The 22,009-nt window shown below is 37.5% G+C and overlaps 2 protein-coding genes across 3 annotated transcripts in view; one reads left to right on the top strand and one right to left on the bottom strand.

Moving 5' to 3' along the window:
• The window catches only part of LOC109004516 (probable disease resistance protein At4g27220), a 963,953-nt gene that overhangs the window by 501,721 nt on the left and 440,223 nt on the right, over window positions 1-22,009 (top strand). The window lies entirely within an intron of this gene.
• Window positions 918-1,913, bottom strand: LOC109017303. Its single transcript, XM_018999602.2, has one exon. The coding sequence runs from the start codon at window positions 1,911-1,913 to the stop codon at window positions 918-920; it is 996 nt and encodes a 331-aa protein (XP_018855147.2).

The raw sequence follows: 22,009 nt of genomic DNA, 5'->3' as shown, positions 1-22,009 counted from the left end.
GAACGAGATCGGGGCGGGCTAGGGCTACGGTTTCTGGGTGATCGAGATTGGGGAGGGCTTTGGCTAGGGTTAGGGTTTTGGGAGGCGGGTTTGGGTTTTGGGAGGCGGGTTAGGGTTTCGGGATGGGCGAGATTGGGGCGGCTTAGGGTGGGTTAGGGTGGGTTAGGGTTTGAGATAGGGTAACTTACCAAAATCTCACATTCGTGGGAGACGAGAGGCCGCGGTGGAATCGATTCTGCGGGAGACGAACCGAGGATAGACCTGCTGAGGGATGGCCCAGATGGGGAGGGACGTCTACCCGAGGTAGCCGCTTCGCGCCGACGAGTCGAGGAAGGAAGCTTCGTGTGGGTGTATGACAGAGAGAGATGGAGGGAGTGCGGGTATTGAGGGAACACAGAGAGAGGGAAGGAGGGAGGGAGGGAATTGATTGAGGGAAAAGAGAGGGTGGGAGGGAAATGCGGGGAACTGAGGAGACGAAAACCCAATCGAAAACAAAACGATTCGTTTTGTTTATGCCATGTAGGCCCCGCTTGCACGCCGCTTGCATAGGGGCGCTTGCAACAAGCTTTTTCGTTTTTGTTTTTATAGTTTATTTTAACTCATCTCATCTTGTATCATCTAATCATTAAAAAAAATTTAAATTTCTATACAAAATAAAATAAATAATTTAAATATTTTTAGATTTCAAAATAAAAATAATATTAAAAAATACATCATCTCAAAAAACAAACAAAACAACAAGGCTTAAGCCACGAGGAAAAGGTGAAGAAGTACAAAATAGCTGAATTTATATGAAATAAAACAATTGCAACACTCGCATGATTAATAAAAGAATTATCTCCGAATTAAAACCTTCCTTTTTCCACCTTAAATCCCATTCATTACCACAAATCAAACTTTTTCAACCGAATTTCAACCTAATCCTTCCTCCAAGTATACAACGCCAAAGAGAAACCCCCATTGCTCCCACATGACCTAGTAGATGAAGAAGATGAGCTCCTCCTACCATCACTGCTTTCCTCTGCCCATTGCAGCACACTTGAACATGATGGCGTTGGCGGCAATGATGATATCATCGACGGCATCTTACCGGACGCCGGTGACAATGACAAACTCTTCCCCATCAATCTCTTCTCTGGACCTACCATTTCTGGCCACACCCCACCGTCACCTACTTGAAAAACAAACACACCATGCCCATTTCCACCATCGCCATTGACCCAATTAAATACATCCCAAAAGAATTCGACTTCATTGCCTCCAAGGAAAAATTTCTCGTTCCCTCTAAATTTCCACGCAAGCCTCTTGATAACAAGGCTTATTTCTCCATCCACTTTTACTTTGAGCGCTCCCCCACTGCACTCAATTCCAAACTCGTGTTTGCTTCCCAGGAACTGAGCTCGGGAAACATAATTCCTGCTTCCAAACACGTGCTCCCGCCTGGACAACAGAGCTGGCTCTCTGAGTTGGCGTGTCATGATCAACCCGGACCGCCGAGTCAACTCATCGAAAAGATCACCAAGAAAGAATTCGAGCTTAGCATTGCATGAGATGGCGATGTAGAAGCAGGACTCGGGCTCGGCGGAGTTACGGATGAACTCAGCGCGAGTGAAGTCCCAGTAAAGCTTGATCCTCTGGTGACGCGGTCCGCGGGTGAGGTAAATAGATTTGGAGCCAGGCCGAGTTCGGAAGAATGAGAAGGTTGATGGGTGGAGAGAAACGGTGATAGAGAAAAAGTCGGTGGCGTGGATGGTGAGGGAATGAGAGAAGAGGGTTCTGGACCATGTGAGTGTGAGATAAGTTGGAGAGCCGCAGAGCTGAGTTTGGAATATGCAGGTTATGAGGTTCTGAGGCACTTCATGAGATGTATTGCTCGAGAGCGTGCTGGGTTGGCTGAAACATGCTGTAATCATAGTGTCTGAACTTTGATCTTGCGTTTGTTTTTCAGAAAATACAGTTCAAGATCATTTGGAGAAAGTTTAAAAAGAGACGAGACATGAGAGAGAGAGAGATGACAGACGAGGGAAGTCATGAGTGTGAATGGGGGCTTGGGAGCGCTTTGGTAATTTAGTGCTTCTTTTAGTGAGATGAGGGAAGATAAATAATATATTTTTAAAATATTATTTTTTAATATTATTATTATTTTAAGATTTAAAAAAATTAAATTATTTATTATATTTTGTATGAGAATTTGACAAAATAATAATGATGTGATGTGATGAGATGAGATAAGATGAAATGAAATGAATTGAAAGTGTTTCTATATTCAAACGGACTTACTTTTCTCTAAACAATTTGGACTATTTTTTTCTGTTTTTAATTTCCCTTTCTAATTTCAAGCAAACTTGACTTTTTTAGATAGGGAAATAAATTGAGATAGTTTATAAATAATAGTGAAATTATTAGTTAAAATTAGATGATATGAGATGAGATGAGGTAAGTGTATCCAAACGGGCACTTTTCACTTTTGGGTACGTAGATAGATTGGTGGAATTTTTTAATATTTATTAAAACATTTAATTCTTAGAAGAACAATAAATATTTGTGAAATCTATTGGGTAAATTAGTTTGCAAATATATTAAGATTTTTGCTCCAAGGTTTTATAATAAGCACTACCCTAGTGATCTTGTGGGATAATATATCATGTATGTCGCATCTTTGGATCAAACGATCGAGTTGATCACATTTTTTTCCAACTTTAAACTACGTACCAATCTCTCATGCACTCTACCGTTTGGTGAGGGTATATAGTTTCATTTATTGGGAATTTTTTTGTTTTTTTGTTTTTTTTCTTCTTTCATTATGTGTTGGTTTGAGATGATCGAGCTAGGGTATCTTGGCTTTGAATGATCGATCTAGGTGGTGGAAAAAAAAGGTAAGTATGCTGATGATCTGAATGAGCAATTATCATGACAATCATCAACATGACCAGTTGCTAAGTCATAGCAACATACAGTAGTAGTTCGATCGTTCACGTTACGTTGGCTTCTTAGTTCCTTGATTTGCGCCTCTGAAAGGGCCTCTTTAATTACCCGCTCTCTGTCTGTCTCGGCTCATATCATACGGGACTGGAGTGAGCTGGGTTGCACCATGGAGGACGTTCCAGTCAACAGTTGGTACGTACTTCACAAGCTCATCACAAAATAAACTCACAAACTCTCTTTATTTTAATAATACTTGTACTTTAGTCATAAAATAAGGATAATATAAAACATGAATGTATGATATATATATATATATATATATATAAGAATTTAAATCTCTTGAGTGACCAAGATCAAGGGTATCTATCAATATATCCTATTTGGATAATGACTTGATTTCAATTTATTTTATTTAATAATTATAATTTTTTTAGATTTTTAAATAATATATAATAAATAATTCTTTTTTTTTTTAAATCTTAAAATTAAAATAATATTTTATTTAATTTTCAACTCGTATCTCATTTCAATTTAATTTAATATCTAAATCTTTTATTGTGACCTTTTTTTTTTTAATATATATTTCCTTATTTTCATTTTTTTTTTCAATCCCTTATTTTCAAATGTTGCCGTGGCAAAAGCAAAGGATTTGGAAGATGGGTCCTTGGGAAAAGGAGAGCCCCCAACTACTTTTGTATGGTTGCTCTTGATCACTATTTCGGTCATCGACTGAATTTATTCGGCCGGAGAACTTCCTGGAGTACTGTTGTTCTGTGTTTAGCTCGTGCCCGTTGGATTGCATATATATATATATAAAAGATAGGTTTGGATAGTGAGTCGAGACGAGAAAAATTAAGATAAAATTTGAATAAAATATTGTTAAAATATAATTTTTTAATATTATTATTGTTTTGAAATTTAAAAAAAATAAATTATTTATAATATTTATATAAAAATTTAAAAAAATTATAAAAATTAGATAAAATGATATCAATTCTAAATCTAAACCGACCTTAATCGACAAAATAGGCAACAAATTAAGCCAAATCAGAAGCTAGCCCACTGTTTTATATTTATTTTTGTTTTTTGCTGATCATCAAGTCAGTCTCTTTAATGAATTTAGACTTCATACGAAAGTTGGCTTTCTTTTGTATTCTTTTAATTTTTGTGGTTTTTTTTTTCCCTTTGGCTTAATTTCAAGAGCCAATCATATTAAATTTTTTTATATAGAACTTGGCCCTACTTACTTTTGGACTTTAATCAATTTATTTATTCGGCTTTCTTGTCAATTAACGCATGCATGGACCCGCAATATTTCAATTTTCTTTATTGTCCTAATTATTAATAAATTAGAGATGAGCACATGAATTAAGTTTGGTAGTTGTGTATGAATGATGATCATCAGCTAATTAATTTCATTCAACTTCTTTGATTTTCCACGAATAATTCTGGAAGGTCAGATTTGATATGCGCTCCTAACTTATACAATATATATATATATATAGGCACATGCAACATTATTTATGAAGTAGTAGTACTCATATATATCAAAGAGTAATGTTACATACAGTCGTAGAATACATAAGCGTTATGCAGTCGTTTCGAAAAAGAATGGGATGTACAATTAAATTAATTTTTTTTTCATGTGGATCCCGTATTTATTTTTTTATTTTTTTATAGTGGACCCCACTCTTTTTTAAACCAACTGCACGATGATTGCGTACTTTACGACTGTGTGTAGCATTACTCTTTTTTTAAAGTGATTGTACGACACTTGCACACTCAGTACGACTGCAACTATCATTTCTTTATATCAAATCATGTTAAACCGACCTTATAAAGAGTATCGATCGCACGTACAGTACTACTACCACTACAAGAAAAAAGGGTTTTACCGGCGATTTTTCTAGTGTTGCAATATAGAACGCCGCATTAGAGTGTTTATTGCGGCGATTTTTTAATCGCCGCTGAATTCCGTTGCGAAAACTGATGATTGAAGTTACTTATCGAGTTGCAGCGAAAATAGTATTTTTAACAGCGATTTATTTCGCCGGCAAATGAAAAAACCTGTTGCAACGCTCGATTTCGCCGTAATATAGTAAGTGGCGCCATTCCCCTAAAGATATTTTATTTTTCCCCCCCGATTTCTTTCCCCCTCCACTTCTCTCTGTTCTTCCCCAATATTCCATCTCCAGCTTGCCTTTCCGAGAGATTTCATCAGTTCACCCACGTCCCCCGAACGATTTCATCTTCACTTTCGCCCGACCACCCAAAGCTTGCTCCTTTACCACATTTTCCTCCCGCGGAAGCTACGGTCGAGATAGTATCCTCGAAGCTGATTAGGAGCCGTGCGATTTCGTCTCTTTGAACCTGTGGGATTTGGGTCAGCTGCTTCCAACTGAGCTTGGATTCGAGATTCAATTGAGGGATAGCATGGGTCCTTCTGTCACCACAGGTATGGCTGCAACTCAGTTGGAGTTTGGTAATGAATCGATTTTGCCGCGGGTTTCTTTACAAAATTAGGAGTTCTTTGTTGCTAGACTAATTTCTATCTGTGCAGTTGTGAAATGTACCAGTAATTAGGGTTTCTTTTCACGAATTTTGCGTTCAATATCTGCATTTTACACTGATTCACAGAACTCATGTCCGTGGCTCGAACATGAGTTGACCCAGTAAAATATTGCTATTTTGCCAATACATCTTATACTAATTAGTTGTTACTAAATTATAGATAATCTCAAGTTTATAGTCCTACTTGTTTTGAGCTATGAACCTGTTCTCATAACAGAATGTACAGATATTAATCAATTAGTGTTTCGGTAATTAGTAGGAAATCTGTATTCTTCTGGGACTATTCCCCGGTGCAGTCACCAAGAGAGTGACATTAGAGTAAAATTTATTTGCATTGCATAATAATTTATTGGGACATCTCATGACAAAATAGTATTGAAGTGTGGCTGAGCCTAAAAGAAAATAGTGGTTTCAGAAACTTCATGTGATTTATGGTACGGTTACATTTATATGAAAAACATGTGCTACGTTCTTTTTATGGAATTAATCGTGGGATATGATATATGAGTCTTATATTAGTATGGAACCATTACTCTGTTATATTTGAAATGATAACGATACAAGAGGATACGTAAAATGTGTAAACCCTAAACATTTTTAGTGTTTATGGGAAGGATAATTATACCAAATAACATTGAGAAAGTGTAGATTTCAAATAGAGAAGAGTTTGTGGGAATGACAGCTATCCTTGAAGGGAAAGTTCCCTATGTAGATAAATTTTTTGAAGTGCTTCCCTACATAGTACAAGATTTTTAATTTACATTTAATACTATGATTTTAGTTTTCGTTTTTATTTTAATCTTATTTTTTTTTTAATAAACGAGGCTCATATATTACACCCAGTTTAATCAATCATACTTATCGAGTCGTGGACTTACCTTCCACCTGTAAAATTTCTTATTTTACAGATATTAAAGAGGAGCATGCAAATAAATAGGACATATAGGAGGGTTAGAATGAGAGCTAGGAAATACGTGTCATCTATAAAATTGGGGCATGACAAAAATGCCTTCCATAGAATCTAAAATCATCTTACTTAACACCTCATTAAGGTACTGAAAAAAAAAATGGTTCTAAGGTCAATCAAATTGCTTTGTCAAAATTGAGAATCAATATAGGTAAGCTAAAAAATATATCAATATGTATTTCTTAGGGTATTCCGAAATTAGTTTAGGATAATTTCGAAATAATTAGCCTATATATATACATGCCATGTACCATCAACATTCTAAGTCTGTTGTTTCCGATGCATTAAAGAATTTGCAATTTGGAGTTTTTTAGAAGAAGTTATGGCAAGTTTACAATAGGCCAGGTGCCTGAGATGGCAGAATGCTATGAAGTTTTATTATAGTTCATAAGTTTTATCATTTTTAAGGATAAGTGACAAGGCTTGAGGAAATTTTTCCTGGTTTGCTATGATCCCCAAGCATGACCCTGTACGAATTTGGTTCTTTTTTGAGCAAGTTTCCAATTCTCATGAACTGATAAATGTTGTCTTGATAGACTGAACATATTCTCATTTTTCTGTGCTCTTGAAATTGGATTTGTGCTAGCTAGGGCCTTTTTTCTTTAATCCTCTTGGGCAAACTTTGCTGCCCAAATGTAGATAGGAAATGCCTCATTGACCCACAACAGACTTCATATACATCTTGTGTGCTAGAATGAGTTATTTTTACTGGTTTGAGTGCATGTAGTCCTCAAAAAAATACTAATGATCAAGAACAGGGATACCAAGTGCTTGTTAAGATGTTATTTAATAAATTACACTATATATATTTCTAGCATTTGAGATATATCGTTCAGTTACTTATAACAAATCAGGCATTTGAGATATATCTAATTATTTCTAAATTAATCAGACCTATCTCATTTGTCAGCCTTAATTAAGTTTTATCAGATAATGAGACACTTTAACTAGGATTTTTTATTATAACTTTGATTAGTTCTTTTGGGCCAATCTAAGAATCTTGCTCACATTATCATTGCGCTGGATTAACCCTTTTTTATACTAGTGTAAAAAAGTTTGATACTGAGTACTGAACTATATGATGATGAAGGGGCACTTTTTTGTATGGGGGGTACAAACTCCTAATTCTGTTTTCCAAAGTATAATGGCTTTGGAAGATTAATGGATTGGATATATTTGATGTTTTGGAAACATGATGCTGAAATTAATAATATATATGTTTTCCGGGAGCTTTACTGCCTACTGCTCAATAACCAAGAGCACAATTAAAAGAGATTTTTCTTGTCTGCTTCTCCCTTAGTGGCTTCAAACGTGTAATCTAAGTGTCTTTCGTCCCTTCATATCTGATCTGTAATGTTTTATTAGCGTTGACTGTACGTACTGTTAACAAAGTGAGAGAACCACAAAATCTGGAAATGAAAACGCAGCCGGGAGAAAATTATTAGAAATAATTAATTTAATTTTTTTGTCCAGCTTATTTTAGCTTTTTAATTAGCTGATCATGATGAACGAGTATACACACTGATCTTCTCTCACTTTTGTTACAAAGTCCATGCTATTGTGGTGGTTTGGAAATATTGGATTCAAACTTCAGTTTGAATCAAGTTAGAAAACATAATGAGACACTTTGACCTTGGAACTCCAATTATAACTTTGACTAGTTCTTTTGGTATAACTAAGAAGCTCGCTCTTTTTCATGACTGAAGCAATCAGATTTTTCTTAAAATTAGAAATACATTATCTTGTCGAACCTTTGATAAGTTGCTTACAATGACTTCTTTTTTGGAGAGAAATATCACCACAACAGATTTTTTCTTCCATTTGGGTATATGTATCAATTATATAGTACTCCCTAAATATTAATCAAGTCCATTCTTCAATATTAATTGAGCAATTATGTATCATTCCAATATGATCATGCTATTGGAGTATTTTTTTTCTTATTATTACTGTTTCTTCGAAATTTTGCCCCATTGTTTATGCATGATCTCTTACATGCATGATGATTGTTAGTCCACAGCCCTCTCATTTCTTTGTGTAGAAAGCTCATAATTCAATATTTTCCCCCGAATTACTTTCATATCGTTTCTAGTTAATTTATTTTCTGTTTTTCCTTCAATTATCGCAAATTTCTTTTGAGATTCATGATATACTAAGGGATAATATTGGGGATTATCTTGCAACATATATGGTGCTGGTATATATGGATTAAATGATCGAAATGCATGAAATATAATCACTATTGAATATATGGATTCTGTTTTCACGTTAATATTCTACTCCATCTAACTTCACATGATGAGTACTTGTGTAATACACATGTACATGATTAATTAAAAAATTCAGTAATTAACCCTCTAAATGATTGGAAATCATCCTCCTAATTAATTAGTACTAATGAAAAACAATTATTCAATTCATGAATTATATATATATATATATATTAATATTTGGTTGCACCCATATTCCCTTAAGATATTACTTAATAGACTGATTTCAGGTTCTTGACATCATGATCATGGACGATGTTCTTGTCAGTTTGGACTGGTATTTGTCCCATTTTCAGTAACATATATATAGAGACAAAGAGCCACTAGATTCCTTCCACGTAACAGCCACCATCCGAACCACTATATACTTGGGACCCACGTACAACTACCGTTGCTGTGTCCAATCCAGCATCATTTTGCTGGACATCTTCAGTACTCCAAAGAGTTCTCTCTCCCCTCTCTCTTGGTACATAGGGTGATCCAATTAATAATCATTTGGATGTGATTCCCTAACTTTGTCACCGACTAATAAGACTAGTTAGTCATGTTATTCATGAAATATTAAATCATGATTACATCTTCAAGCTTTTTTGTGTAGTTCATCTCATTATATAGGCTTGGTAGACCCCCCCATATATGTTGGGTTCATATCAGCTCACTCAATTATAGAGTCTATATTCATATATATATATATATAGACTTTATATATATATGGACATTGGTCCTATGCTCAATTGGTAAGAGAGCAGATTAATTTAAGGATATTTTCATGTTTATATGGCCCCCATATTTTAATTATAATTTATTCAGTATTATCATTTATTTTTTTGGCTTCCTTTTTCTCCCCTACAACCAATCATTAGGAGGTAATGATTGATCGATGTTGGGAAATGGATATGGCAATTTCTGGTTTCCTTGATTTTTGGTGTAGAAGAGGGAAAAGATAGACACGTAAGATAAATTGTATATCTATTTCTTTCCCGATCTTCAAATTTAGATAAAAACAATGATCATTCTGGATATGTATCATGTACTCGATTAGCTAGGTGCTTGTGAAATATATAGGTGTTGCTAGTTGGTTTTGGTGTGTGTACTCTGTGTGATGCTGCTAATTTTGGGACCCTGATCTGCTGCTGGATATCTTGATCATGTGTATATTTCTGTTGCCTAATAGAGTACGTAACAAAAAGGTCTCGTCATACTATTTAATTTCCATTTATAATATTGTGCTGACCAAACGCGTACTATTTTTAAAAATGCAATTATAAATGTCTTCTGTTGAGCATAAAAATTCCAGCTTTAGACTTTGCAGTACCGAATCTACCGATAGTGTCAACATAGCAACTTTATTTTTTTCATTGAATTCCAAAAATCAAGTTGAATCTTATATTTGGTAAGGTGTAGTCATGTCATTCAACCTGGACTACTACTTGTGTTGGAATTAGAACATCCTCATTGGTTTGGATCAAATCTAACTTCAACTAAATTTAGCTAACAAGACATTTAAAACTACCCCACATTGAATTAAGCATGTGGGGATAAATTTAAATAGAACTAATTTCAGTAACTCACTAAATTGTTTTCCGTATAGTAACTTAGCCAAACACTATATATTCATTTCTCACTCCTCTCACCAAATATTACTTTATGTTCTTTTTTTAATTAAGAAAATACCTTTAAATTATTATTATTAAATATAATATGTGATAAAAAACTATTGTTCGTTTGCTTAGGGGAACTCAACCCAATTGTTGCTTCCATCCATTTATCTTTCATGTACAAAACCCGACGGCCTTGTTTGGACAGCAAACATGCAATAAAGAATGTATGCTCTAGTTATTTGTGTAGTATGCTTGGAATAAGGACTTTTAAAGTTTGGCTTAGTGCTAAGTATGGATAGACGTTAGGGTTTGATGTTGTGCTTGTTAGTTGATTTTCCCTAAGTTGACATGATGTAAGGAACGTGCTTTCTAGTTGAAATCTGTACGTTGGTTTATGCATTGTAGCTTGTGATTAAAATCATTACTCTTATATTTGTTTGCTTTTATTTGTATATTTTCCTTTTGTTTTGTGATTTCGTTTGTGTTAGGCTCTTATATTAAGATTTAATCTGACATTTTATGTTGCATTTTTGGGTGCAGATTGTAGGACGGATGTGCTGTCATTTTGATTGAAAAGCACTTGGTTGAGCCCGACTCTCAGTTATTGGTGAGCCATTTCACCCAGGGGTGAGCTGAAACAATTCGTATTGAGGATTGAAGGTAACGAATACCCATACACGTCCGTAATTCCTTCTTCCTTTCATTTCATGAATTCTCAAAATATAGATGGATGTGTGCTGTGAGTGTTATTATATATGCTAGACATAGCTTTGATTGGTTAATATATATGCCATGTGTATTAGATAATCCATCTAATCATAAACCATATACTACTTTCACAATTCCACATGCTGTTTGTTCTTTGTACTTTGGGTGATGTTGTTTGCCGGTAAAGGTATTTTTCCTAAAAAGGCTAATTAATTAATTTGAATTTGAGTTAGAGTCGTCAGTGCTATGATTTATATAAATTTACTTAACTTAATAACACAGCTCATAGATATAAAACAACAACAAAGTACTCAAGGGCTTTCCCTTAAGCAAGACCATGTAAAAGATGTCAATCAAAAGTCATTCTGCATGCAAACCAAAAAACAATTATTACCAAGTCAGAAACTCAATTCAGTTAAGTACTGCTGCTATAGCAGCTATATTTTAATCCTTGGATTAAACAATGTATTTTCTTAGATTATATATATTGGACAAGTATTATAAGGAGTTGCCTAAAACAGTATTATCATATATAAGGTAGATAAGCAGGTTTTGCCGACCAAAGTAAAAAAATTGGTCAGTGTGATGGCCTCTCAAACGAACATTCAGATACTCAACTGATTGGAATTGTAATTTCCATAGACGAAAACATAAATCCGAACTCACCCACCTCAAAGAATGAAATGGAAATTTTCAACAACATAATAAAGCGTGAGCTTCTGATTCAAGAAGTGTAAATACTTGGAGTTATACAAGTAAATAGGCATTGCCCAAGTACATATGCTCTTTAAATAAACTATATTACACTAACCTTTGGTATGCAATACCAAAACAGTGCCACACATATATGCTCTTTAAATAAGCTGGCAACCTCTATAACATCCTTCACAGTCTGACATGATGAGTTTCCTGAATTCCACCAGCTGGTTACTCCCATTAGTGCCACGCTCTAAAAGACTAGTGTCTCAACCACCTTCTACTATGCTTTTTATGGAGTGAACTAGGTGCCTCCAATTCTCTTCTTCAAACAACTTCTTATTCATTCTTCTAAACGTGAATGCGCACTATGGTGAGTTTCTCATCGAACTTAGTTGTAGAGGTTGCCATGCTTAACTAACTTTCTTCCCCTCCCATATCGTGCTTCAGATGGACAAAAGTTGGATGAATGATCCCGATAGGCTTGTATCATCTGCATACGCCGAAGGCGTTAAATATTTCCTCGCACAAGCACGAAACCATGCAAGTGGAAGGGATCGCATCCGGTGTCCATGTCGTGCATGCCTTAACAATCTGTGGCTGCCTATATTTGAGGTGGAAACTCATTTGTTTATGAAAGGGATCAACCCAAACTACACGCAGTGGATATTTCATGGGGAGGAGGAAACAACATGGAACTTGAGTGATGAAGATATTGATGATGATATCAACCAAGAAGACGATTACATAGATGACATGCAGGATATGTTGGATGACATCCGGGCAGGCACCTTCAATGATGCGCCCCAAGATAGCACTCCTGCGGCAAACAGGCCACGAGAGACGGTAGATTCACCATCTTTCGAGCAACTACTAGATGATGCCCGACGTCCGTTATTTGATGGGTGTACAAAATTTTCAAAACTGTCATTCGTCGTCAAGTTGTTACACATCAAATCAATCGGTGGGTGGTCAATTAAGTCATTTGACATGCTACTTGATTTGTTGAGGTCTGCCTTTCCTGATGCCCTATTGCCACAATCATATGAGGAGTCAAGGTCGTTGGAGCGCGGTTTGGGCTTCAAATACCACAAAATCCATGCGTGCCCCAACGACTGCATCTTATTTTGGAAGGAAAATAGGAATCTTAATGAATGCCCTGTATGTAAGGCTTCGAGGTGGATACCAAATACACACGGACTTGCCGCGGTACCTCAAAAAGTGTTGCGTCACTTTCCGCTGAAACCGAGATTGCAGCGTCTCTTCATGTCTGCAAAGATAGCAGGTGATATGCGATGGCACAAAGAGCAACAGACGGAAGAAGATACTTGTATGAGACATCCGGCCGACTCTGAGTGCTGGAAGAAATTTGATGAAGATCATGGCTGGTTCGCTTCAGATCCTCGCAATGTTAGGCTCGGGCTGGCAAGTGATGGCTTCACACCATTCAACAACTTGGCTAAACCTCATAGCATTTGGCCAGTGATCCTTGTCCCCTATAACTTGCCGCCGTGGTCATGCATGAAAGACCAATTCTTCATAACATCTCTGATTATTCCTGGCCCAAGGTCACCAGGGAATGAGATTGATGTATACTTGCAGCCGTTGATCGATGAACTGCTTGAATTTTGGGAAGATGGGGTGCCTACATATGATGCCTCAACTAAGGAGACGTTTATGTTGCATGCTGCCTTATTGTGGACAATCAACGATTTTCCTGCCTACGGGAATCTGTCTGGCTGGTCAACAAAGGGAAAATTGGCTTGTCCGTCTTGCAATGCAGACACAGACTCTAATTGGTTGAAATATGGCCGAAAACATTGTTACATGGGACATCGTCGTTTCTTACCCCCAGATCACATATGGAGAAGGAGGAAATGGTTGTTCAACGGTAGAGAAGATCATCGCAGGCCACCAAGGGAATTTGGTCCTGAAGAGATTCAAAATCAATTGCAGATGATTGGGGATGTTCAGTTTGGCAAATCTCATAGGAAGAAAAAACGCACTGCTGAAGAGCTGAACTGGACAAAGTGTAGCATATTCTTCGTGTTACCTTATTGGTCAACAGTGCGACTTCGGCATAATTTAGATGTTATGCATATTGAGAAGAATATTGCCGACAACATCTTATTCACTTTAATGAACAGTCCAGGGAAAAGTAAGGATAACATCAATTCAAGGCGTGACTTAGAGCTTTTGGGCTATAGAAAAGAATTACACTTGATATGGCATGGTGATCGTGTAACAATGCCACATGCACAGTACACATTAAACGTCGAGCAAAGGAATAAATTTTGTGAGTGGTTGTCTGATATCAAATTTCCAGATGGGTTCGCTTCCAATATCTCGAACTGTGTATCTCGACGTGACTGCAAAATCTCAGGGTTGAAAAGCCATGACTGTCACGTTTTCCTTCAAAGACTACTCCCTATTGCTGCTGGGGGGTATTTAAGAAGTGACATTGGCTTGGCTTTGACTGAACTTGGTACTTTCTTCAAACAGTTGTGCGCTCGAACACTCGATGTCAACCGCCTGGCCCAACTCCAAACTGATGTTGTCACCATTCTATGCAAATTGGAGATGATATTCCCTCCTTCATTTTTCGATGTTATGGTCCACCTAGCTGTCCATTTACCCCATGAGGCCAGACTTGGGGGTCCAGTACAATATAGGTGGATGTACCCATTTGAGAGGTATCTCGGCAAATTCAAGCGGTATGTTAAGAATAAAGCCCGCCCAGAAGGTTCAATAGCCGAGGCTTACATTCACACCGAATGCTTGACATTCTGCTCCATGTATCTCAAAGATATTGAGACGAGGTTTAGTCGATCGGACCGCAACATTGATGCTGACGAAGAGGGCACGTTAGATGGGTTCAATATTTTCAACCAGAAAGTTCGTCCCTTGGGTATGCCTTCGAACGTGCAATTAGAAGATAAACTATTTAGGGCAGCCATCTGGTACGTGCTCAATAATTGTTCGGAGATTGGACCTTATAAAGAGTAAGCATTAACGAGTCTACTTAAAAATCCTCTTTCATTCTATACAATTTGAGCCTATGAACCCAGTACCATCTAACTTCAATATGTTGCTTCGCCTCGATGCAACAAATGCAGGGAACACTACGATAAATGTAAGGTGCAACACCCAGATTGCATCGAGCGCACGCACCAAACTGAGTTCCCAACTTGGTTTAAGCAACGTGTAAGTTCTTATCCATTCCTATGTAAGATGTGCTGCTATAGCTTTCATTTTATATGATTTGGATCTAATCGAAAATAAACGTTGTGAAATTTGCTTTTTTAAATATATAGATCCAGGAACATCGAACCTCGCATACACTTGATGTGTCCGCTGATCTGTACGCGTTAGCGTGCGGGCCTGACCGTTGGGTTGCAACATATGCTGCTTGCATAATAAATGGAAAAAGGTTCCATACGAAGCAGCGTGAACTTCGCCGTCGTACACAAAATTCTGGAGTGGTGGTAACTGGTGATGAGGCCACAAATAATTTGGACTTCTATGGAGTGGTTAATAATATTATAGAGTTACGCTACATGGAGTGGCGTCGGGTGTACCTGTTTGAATGCGATTGGTTTGATGTTGGTGATCGAAAACGAGGGGTGCGGGTGGATGACCATATGATTAGTGTCAACATGAACAGGACTTGGTATAAGGATGAACCATTCGTGTTGGCGAGTCAGGCTGATCAATGTTTCTACATAAGAGATTTAAGGGCGAAAGGGAATTGGGGTGTTGTGCAGAACTATGCAAATAGGAATGTATACAACATTCCGCCACTGCCGAGAGTTCTTGAAGTACTTGATGGGGAATCAAGTACTCCTGATGCCGATCAAGAAGATGAGCCATCATATTATTATGAACCAGTGCAGTGTGATAACACAGATCAAGTGGCAACTCAACTGAATAGGCCTGATATACTACCTAGCCATGTAGATGCACGAGAAATCATGGATCCGGTTGGTCAACGCATAGATTCAACAGGCTTTATCAATGATGACATGATCACTTCTGAGTCTGGAAATGCGGCCAGTGAGGGGGAATATTCAGATGAAGAGGACCTATCAACAAATGAGGGGGAACATTCAGATGAGGATGGGCACACAACATCTGATGAGTCTGGCGACCTATAAATATAACCCAGGAACTTCGTTCATTTAAGGTTGAGATATTAGAATTCTTGTTCGAAATTTCCATGTGTATATAGACATCTGACAATATGAGATTGACTTTGAAATTGGTATGTGTATATAGACAGTTCAATATGAGAAGGAGTGAAATATATGTTTTGATTTATTTTCTTACTACCATGAAGAAAATCATTTTACCTGGCTCGAACTACGTATTATGCGAACTCATATATTTCTTATTATGCAAGTAGCAAACAATCTTGAGAGTAGTATTCAAGTTTTACAACATCTATACCTAAATTAAATAGTATCTAACATGTGATTTAATTTGCTTCAGGTTACGTTCAATATTGGGAGGCTGTGTCAACTGGGATGCACTATGCCGTATCAAGGTATATATACCGCCATATCTGATCAGTTATTCGTTTGTCTATTTAAAGTCTCATAGTGTAAGGGTTAGTCTACCTAAAAGTAACTGAAAATGGTAGATAAATTTGCTTGTTTACGAACTTGTATGTGCATATTGCGATTATTTTGTATCAATTAGGGCATCAATTTTATCCCACTATGCCCTTAACTTGTACTCGTGCAGGTAATCAGCCGGGGCCGAGTTCAAGAGGTGGAGGCAGACTTCGAGGCCTTCGAGGTGGAAGGCGTTATATCCCATACTCAGGTCGTCACTGCCGACCACGCGGTGCGAAATTATCTTCATATCATAGCACGGAGGAGTGTAATCAATCCTCCTCGGATGACTCAACACAGCCCCCAAGTCCCCCACCATGCGTTGTGGCAACTCACGCGCCACAACCTATTCAAGAACCCCAACCAAATACTGCTGGGGAACAATCACCTACTGGAGAACAAACTGGTGCATGTTTTTCCAATACTTTAATTTTGAAAGCATTAGCATGTTTGAATGTGTCATTAAGTGTGAATATTCCACTTTACACTTTAAAATACTAATATATTGTACCTTAAAATACAGCTGCAGATGCCCCAGTGGAGACCGAAGGAACGCAAGAACAGAGGAGACGAACTCGTGGGCCATCTAGATGCATTTTCTTTGACAAGCTAAGGAAGAACGGGAAAGTGATGCTGAAGATAAACGATGGTGAGACAGCCCCATGTTGTGAACATGCTTCTATGTTCACAACACGAGTATCGTGGATTGTGAAACAATACTGTGACATGAGTTACAAGCGTTGGTCGGATGTGCCACCAGCGATTAAAGAGGAGCTCATTGACCGTGTTCGGGTAAGTAAATCAATTAATTGTCCTTGTTTGGGGTGTTGTTTATGTAGTATAATCATCGCCTAAACTACCGAGATGACACATTGATTGTTTGCATGCTGCCTTATGTAGAGTGACTTTGTGTTGGACTGGGATCGCGAAAACCACCGATTGACGGTGACAAAGGCTTTACGTAAGCGCTTCAACTCCTTCCACCATGACTTGCACAAGATTTATGAATCCTATGGAAGCCACGCAGAAGCGTTGGCTAATGGAACTAGTCTGGTGGACCCCATTGTATGGGTTAAGTTGTGTGAAAGGTGGGGCAGCGATGCCTTCAAGGTACAGATAGTCTTTCTCACATATTACCCATATAATATGTATATGGGTAATATGTCTAAATATTGTGGTGGAAAATCTGTTTGTCTATTATAAGTAATTGTTCCCTATTGTGTATGACAGGAAATTTCAGCTAAAAATCGGGAGAACCGAAACAAGCAGGCCATTAATCACACATCAGGACGAAAATCATTCGTCCGATTACTTGAGCAAAAGGTATGTCTAAGGGAAAACAATATTTTAATTTTAAATCTCCAAGTAAAAATGCACTTTACTTGGAGATTTTAGTGACAATATTACTTTACTGACAAGCTAAAGGTGGTTACTCATAGCTTTGTTGTTCAAATGTCACATGGTTCATACAAATGACAGCGCAATGAGAATGGGAATTTGGTCGACTTCTACAAAGAGACGCGTTGGTCGAAGAAAAAGAATGCATTTGTCACCGATGCTACAGAAAGTACTTATGTGAGTAGTGCAGAAACAGCCGTTGGGATCTATGTTTCTTTCTATACTGTCGTGCATGCCTTAATATAGCACTAGCTGATTATTTGTTAATAATCGCTGCTTTCTCAATGTGCAGAAGGAGATGCAAGGTAGGTTGGATGGCCTAGGACCAGAGCAACGTAGTGATGAGGCAGCAGCGACTGTCTTTAGGGAGGTTCTTGGCCATCGACCTGGATATGCTCGGGGACTTGGGGAAATGGTCATCCCCGAGTCAAGTAGACAACGTGACAAAGTTGAAATGCAACAATACATGTCTGAGGCTGACAAGCACAAGAAAGATGCTGAACAATATAAGAAGGATGCTGAGCAATATAAGAAGGATGCTGAAGCTTACAAGAGTCAGCTGGATGCAATGAGGACAGAGATGCGGGAGCTGAGGGAGCATCAGATAGAAAATGACAAAGTGATGCAGTCTTTCTTTAGGGCTTTCCCGTCGTTCACTGAGTCAGTTCGACAGACTCAGTGTAACGATTCCCCCGCCCCATAAGGGGCTTCTCATAAAAGGGCACATTTTTTGAGTGGTTTTTTGTGACACCGGGGAGGCATGAGGTTTTTGTACTTACTCTATAAAAGGGCAGTTCATAAGGTTGATCAAGGGTGTCGATGTGTTGTGCCTTTGGGTGGTTTTTGTACTTACTCTATACGACACTGGGCTATAGGTGTATAAATATATATATAGTATTATATATATTTATGTCAATCTTGGATCTATGTCTACACCGGGGATCTCTTGGATCTCTCATGGTCTGCAAATGAGGTTAGTATCATTTGGAGTTATCCACCATAAAATGTACTTGTACAAGTGAAGTGTTAAATATATTTCTAGCAACTTTGTTTTCCGAACCCGATGAATAATTCATTGATAGTTTTATACATAATTCCTTTTTTTTTTTATATATTTGAATCACAGAAGGCTGACATTCTGAGAAGCTTCCTTGAGATGAAGGAGAAGGAATTACTTGTGTTGGAAGAGAAGCTTAAGGCTAGAGAGAGAGAGTAAGTTCCGACACCTTTTCCCTGCTTAGTAAAGGTTTACTTACAACTTGTGTTTTATTTTTTCCCCGTGTAAAATGACATTGGGATTCTACAATTATGTATGTAGTTTAACTAGCTTTGTCGCTTTGGAAATTCTAGTAAATATGACTACTTTTGCACTGATCTCTCTCTCTCTCTCTCTCTCTACTTGAGCTGACCATTTGTGTAATAGCATGTGGGAATCTGTATAGCTTAAAAGGCTTTGAGGGTTGGACTGCATTTTGTGGTGTATTGATCCTATGGTTTGGGTGTATAGAGAATTATTGGATTATAATAAAGTTGATTGGAAACGCAAGCATGGTTGCTTATAATTTTATGTACAATTTGTTATGGTTTGCTAAGTAGGAGTGTTACTATGTAATTTGTAAGGCGTTGCAATTTCCCTTTAATATTTCTCACTCTTAATGCATATTCTACTATTTGTCATTTCTAAGAGGAAGGGGGTGCCATTGGGCAACTGATTGAGAAATAATCATGAAGTTTCTCATTAAACTTCAGTTGTCATGTGTGGCAGTGGCTTTCCTTGTTATGTCAAAAGCTTCAAAGGGGATGGTTGCTAGAGCTGAACACCATGCAGGTATTAATATGTACTTTGGTTTCTATACACAACAAGTAATGGATTAAATTATCGTCTGATGATGATTTTCTCCCTTCTACTTCCCAAACATCCAACTCATTTGGAAGAAAATGTGAGGAGGTCGTAGGGAATGGATCAGTTGAGCCTATGAAGTATACTACCGCTCTTTATTTAGCAACAACATAGGAGCTGGACTTTCAGATTTTCTGGCAAGAAAGATTGGAGGCATTGCTGCAGCAGGGCACTATCAACCCTTTCAGATGGAATTTGATGAGGTATGTTGGGTTCTACTTCCTTTCTTGTAGTGATATATTATTGTGTTCTGCATGCTTAGCATCGGATGCAGAAAGTTGGGCTGGAAAACTACTGCTTTTGTTGAATCGACGTGATGAATATGTCATTTTGTTGATTGATGTTGTGGTTGTTAGTTTTTTCAGTAAATTTTTGGATTTTTGTTGTAATGCTCAGTTCTAAAAGTTTCCTTCGGCCTTCTCTATCATATAATAAAGAGCGGATGAATTAATAGATTTTCCATAGAGTTTCGATGCCTTTAAGTTGTTTTTCTTTCCAGGTCTATTGACCTTGTTATGGTACATATGTGAGTGTTGAGTTGCACATATATATATAAAAGACTTTATATATCTATATATGATCTTATTTTTGTTCCTGGTTTCTTTCCCTGTCCAAAACTGGATGTGTTGCTTAGATATTGTAAATCTAACCCACTTATAAAAAAAATACTCCAATCCAGCCCCTTTTTTTGTCAAGTCTGGAATCCTGATCCTCCACATGTTTTGAGGTGTCAAACATAAGTCTGGAGTGGATAGTGGATAGTGGATACTCCACTCATTTTGTCGAACATATTGATAAAAGTTATCTAAGACCTGCTTCTCGAGCAGGTCTTATCCAACATCATACTACTTATTTTGAAATGTTGATAGGCGTAATGCTCATGATTTCTAATATATTCTTACCATTTGTACAGATGGACAATAGAGGAACTACTCGACGTGGGCTTAATGAAGGCTCTTTAAAATACACGGCTGGCCAGATTTATGCTGATGATGAGCTGACTGGAGCCGCACCCCACATTTAAACGAGGGCTTGCTAAAGTTGGCCATATTGGGTTGTATGGGTGGAGTTATGGTGGATATCTTTGAGCTATGACCTTGGCCAGGTTTCCTAATGTCTTCTGTTGTGCTGTGTCTGGTGCCCATGTAACGGGCTGATTGTGATGCTTATTTATTATTAAGGATAAAAGCTTAGTTTGTATATGAGAATACTAATATACACCACCCCATTGTAATATATATGAGTTTGGATTTTATTGATGGGCTTGGAAATGAAGATTATGTGTTTATTTTGCATGTTATATTGATTAGCAACTTGAATGAATGAGTTTGGATTATGAATGGTGCATTTAGGAACAACTAAAAACCAGGCTTAGAAAGAAAATAAAGCCCAGGAAAATTAAACACGAATTGAGGTATAGCGGCGAATTAAGTGCATCTAGCGGCGAATTTTTACTCGCCGCTATAGACCACCAGCGATGTACCAGCGATGTACAAATCGCTACTAAATCGTCAACACCGGCGAATATTTAGTCGCCGGAAATACCTTTATGTAGCAGAACGTATATTACGGCGATATTGGAAACTCGCTGCCTTTAATTATATGGCGGCGATATATTAAATCGCCGCCATATAATTACTGTTTGAAAACCAATTCGCAGCGAGTAAAACATCGCCGTATAATAATACTATACCAGCGATATAGTATTCGCTGCTATATACTATCAATAATATGGCGGCGATATATAAATCGCCGACATATTGATATAGCAGCGATAATTAATCGCTGCATTATGAAAACTACGGCGATTTTTATATTGCGGCGATTTTGGGGAGTGGATGGCAAATATATTTGGCAGCGATATTTCTCATTTATAGCGGCGCGTACTAAACGCTGCGATTAATCTATCGCAGCGTTTAATGGCAGAATCCTATTTTGAATTAGCGGCGATTAAGTTGTGATCAGCAGCGAACTTAAAATCGCCGGTATATTAATATATGGCAGCGAGTTTTGGTGTCCGTTGCAGTAGATCTAAAGTGGGGCGTTAATACCGGCGAAGTTCCAGCGATTAAAAAATCGCTGGCATATATATATGCCATCGATTTGTTGTATTTTCCCAGCGATTATGTATCGCTGGCAAAATCGTTGAACCTTGTAGTGTACTATATACTTGTCACAAGTGATCAATTAATCAACGTTCCAATACACACACACATAGATAGAGCATGCATATATACAAATTAAGGACATCCATCGAATATCTTATGAAAATCCAATCGAATATATATCTCATCAGACACGCTAGCTAGTTAGCTAATTAAGAAAATATGTATTTTGGGTATTGATGATCTAATCTCCTC

This window comes from Juglans regia, chromosome 8 (assembly GCF_001411555.2).
Source record: "Juglans regia cultivar Chandler chromosome 8, Walnut 2.0, whole genome shotgun sequence".
Lineage (NCBI taxonomy): Eukaryota > Viridiplantae > Streptophyta > Magnoliopsida > Fagales > Juglandaceae > Juglans > Juglans regia.
This window is presented reverse-complemented; position numbering and strand designations above follow the sequence as displayed.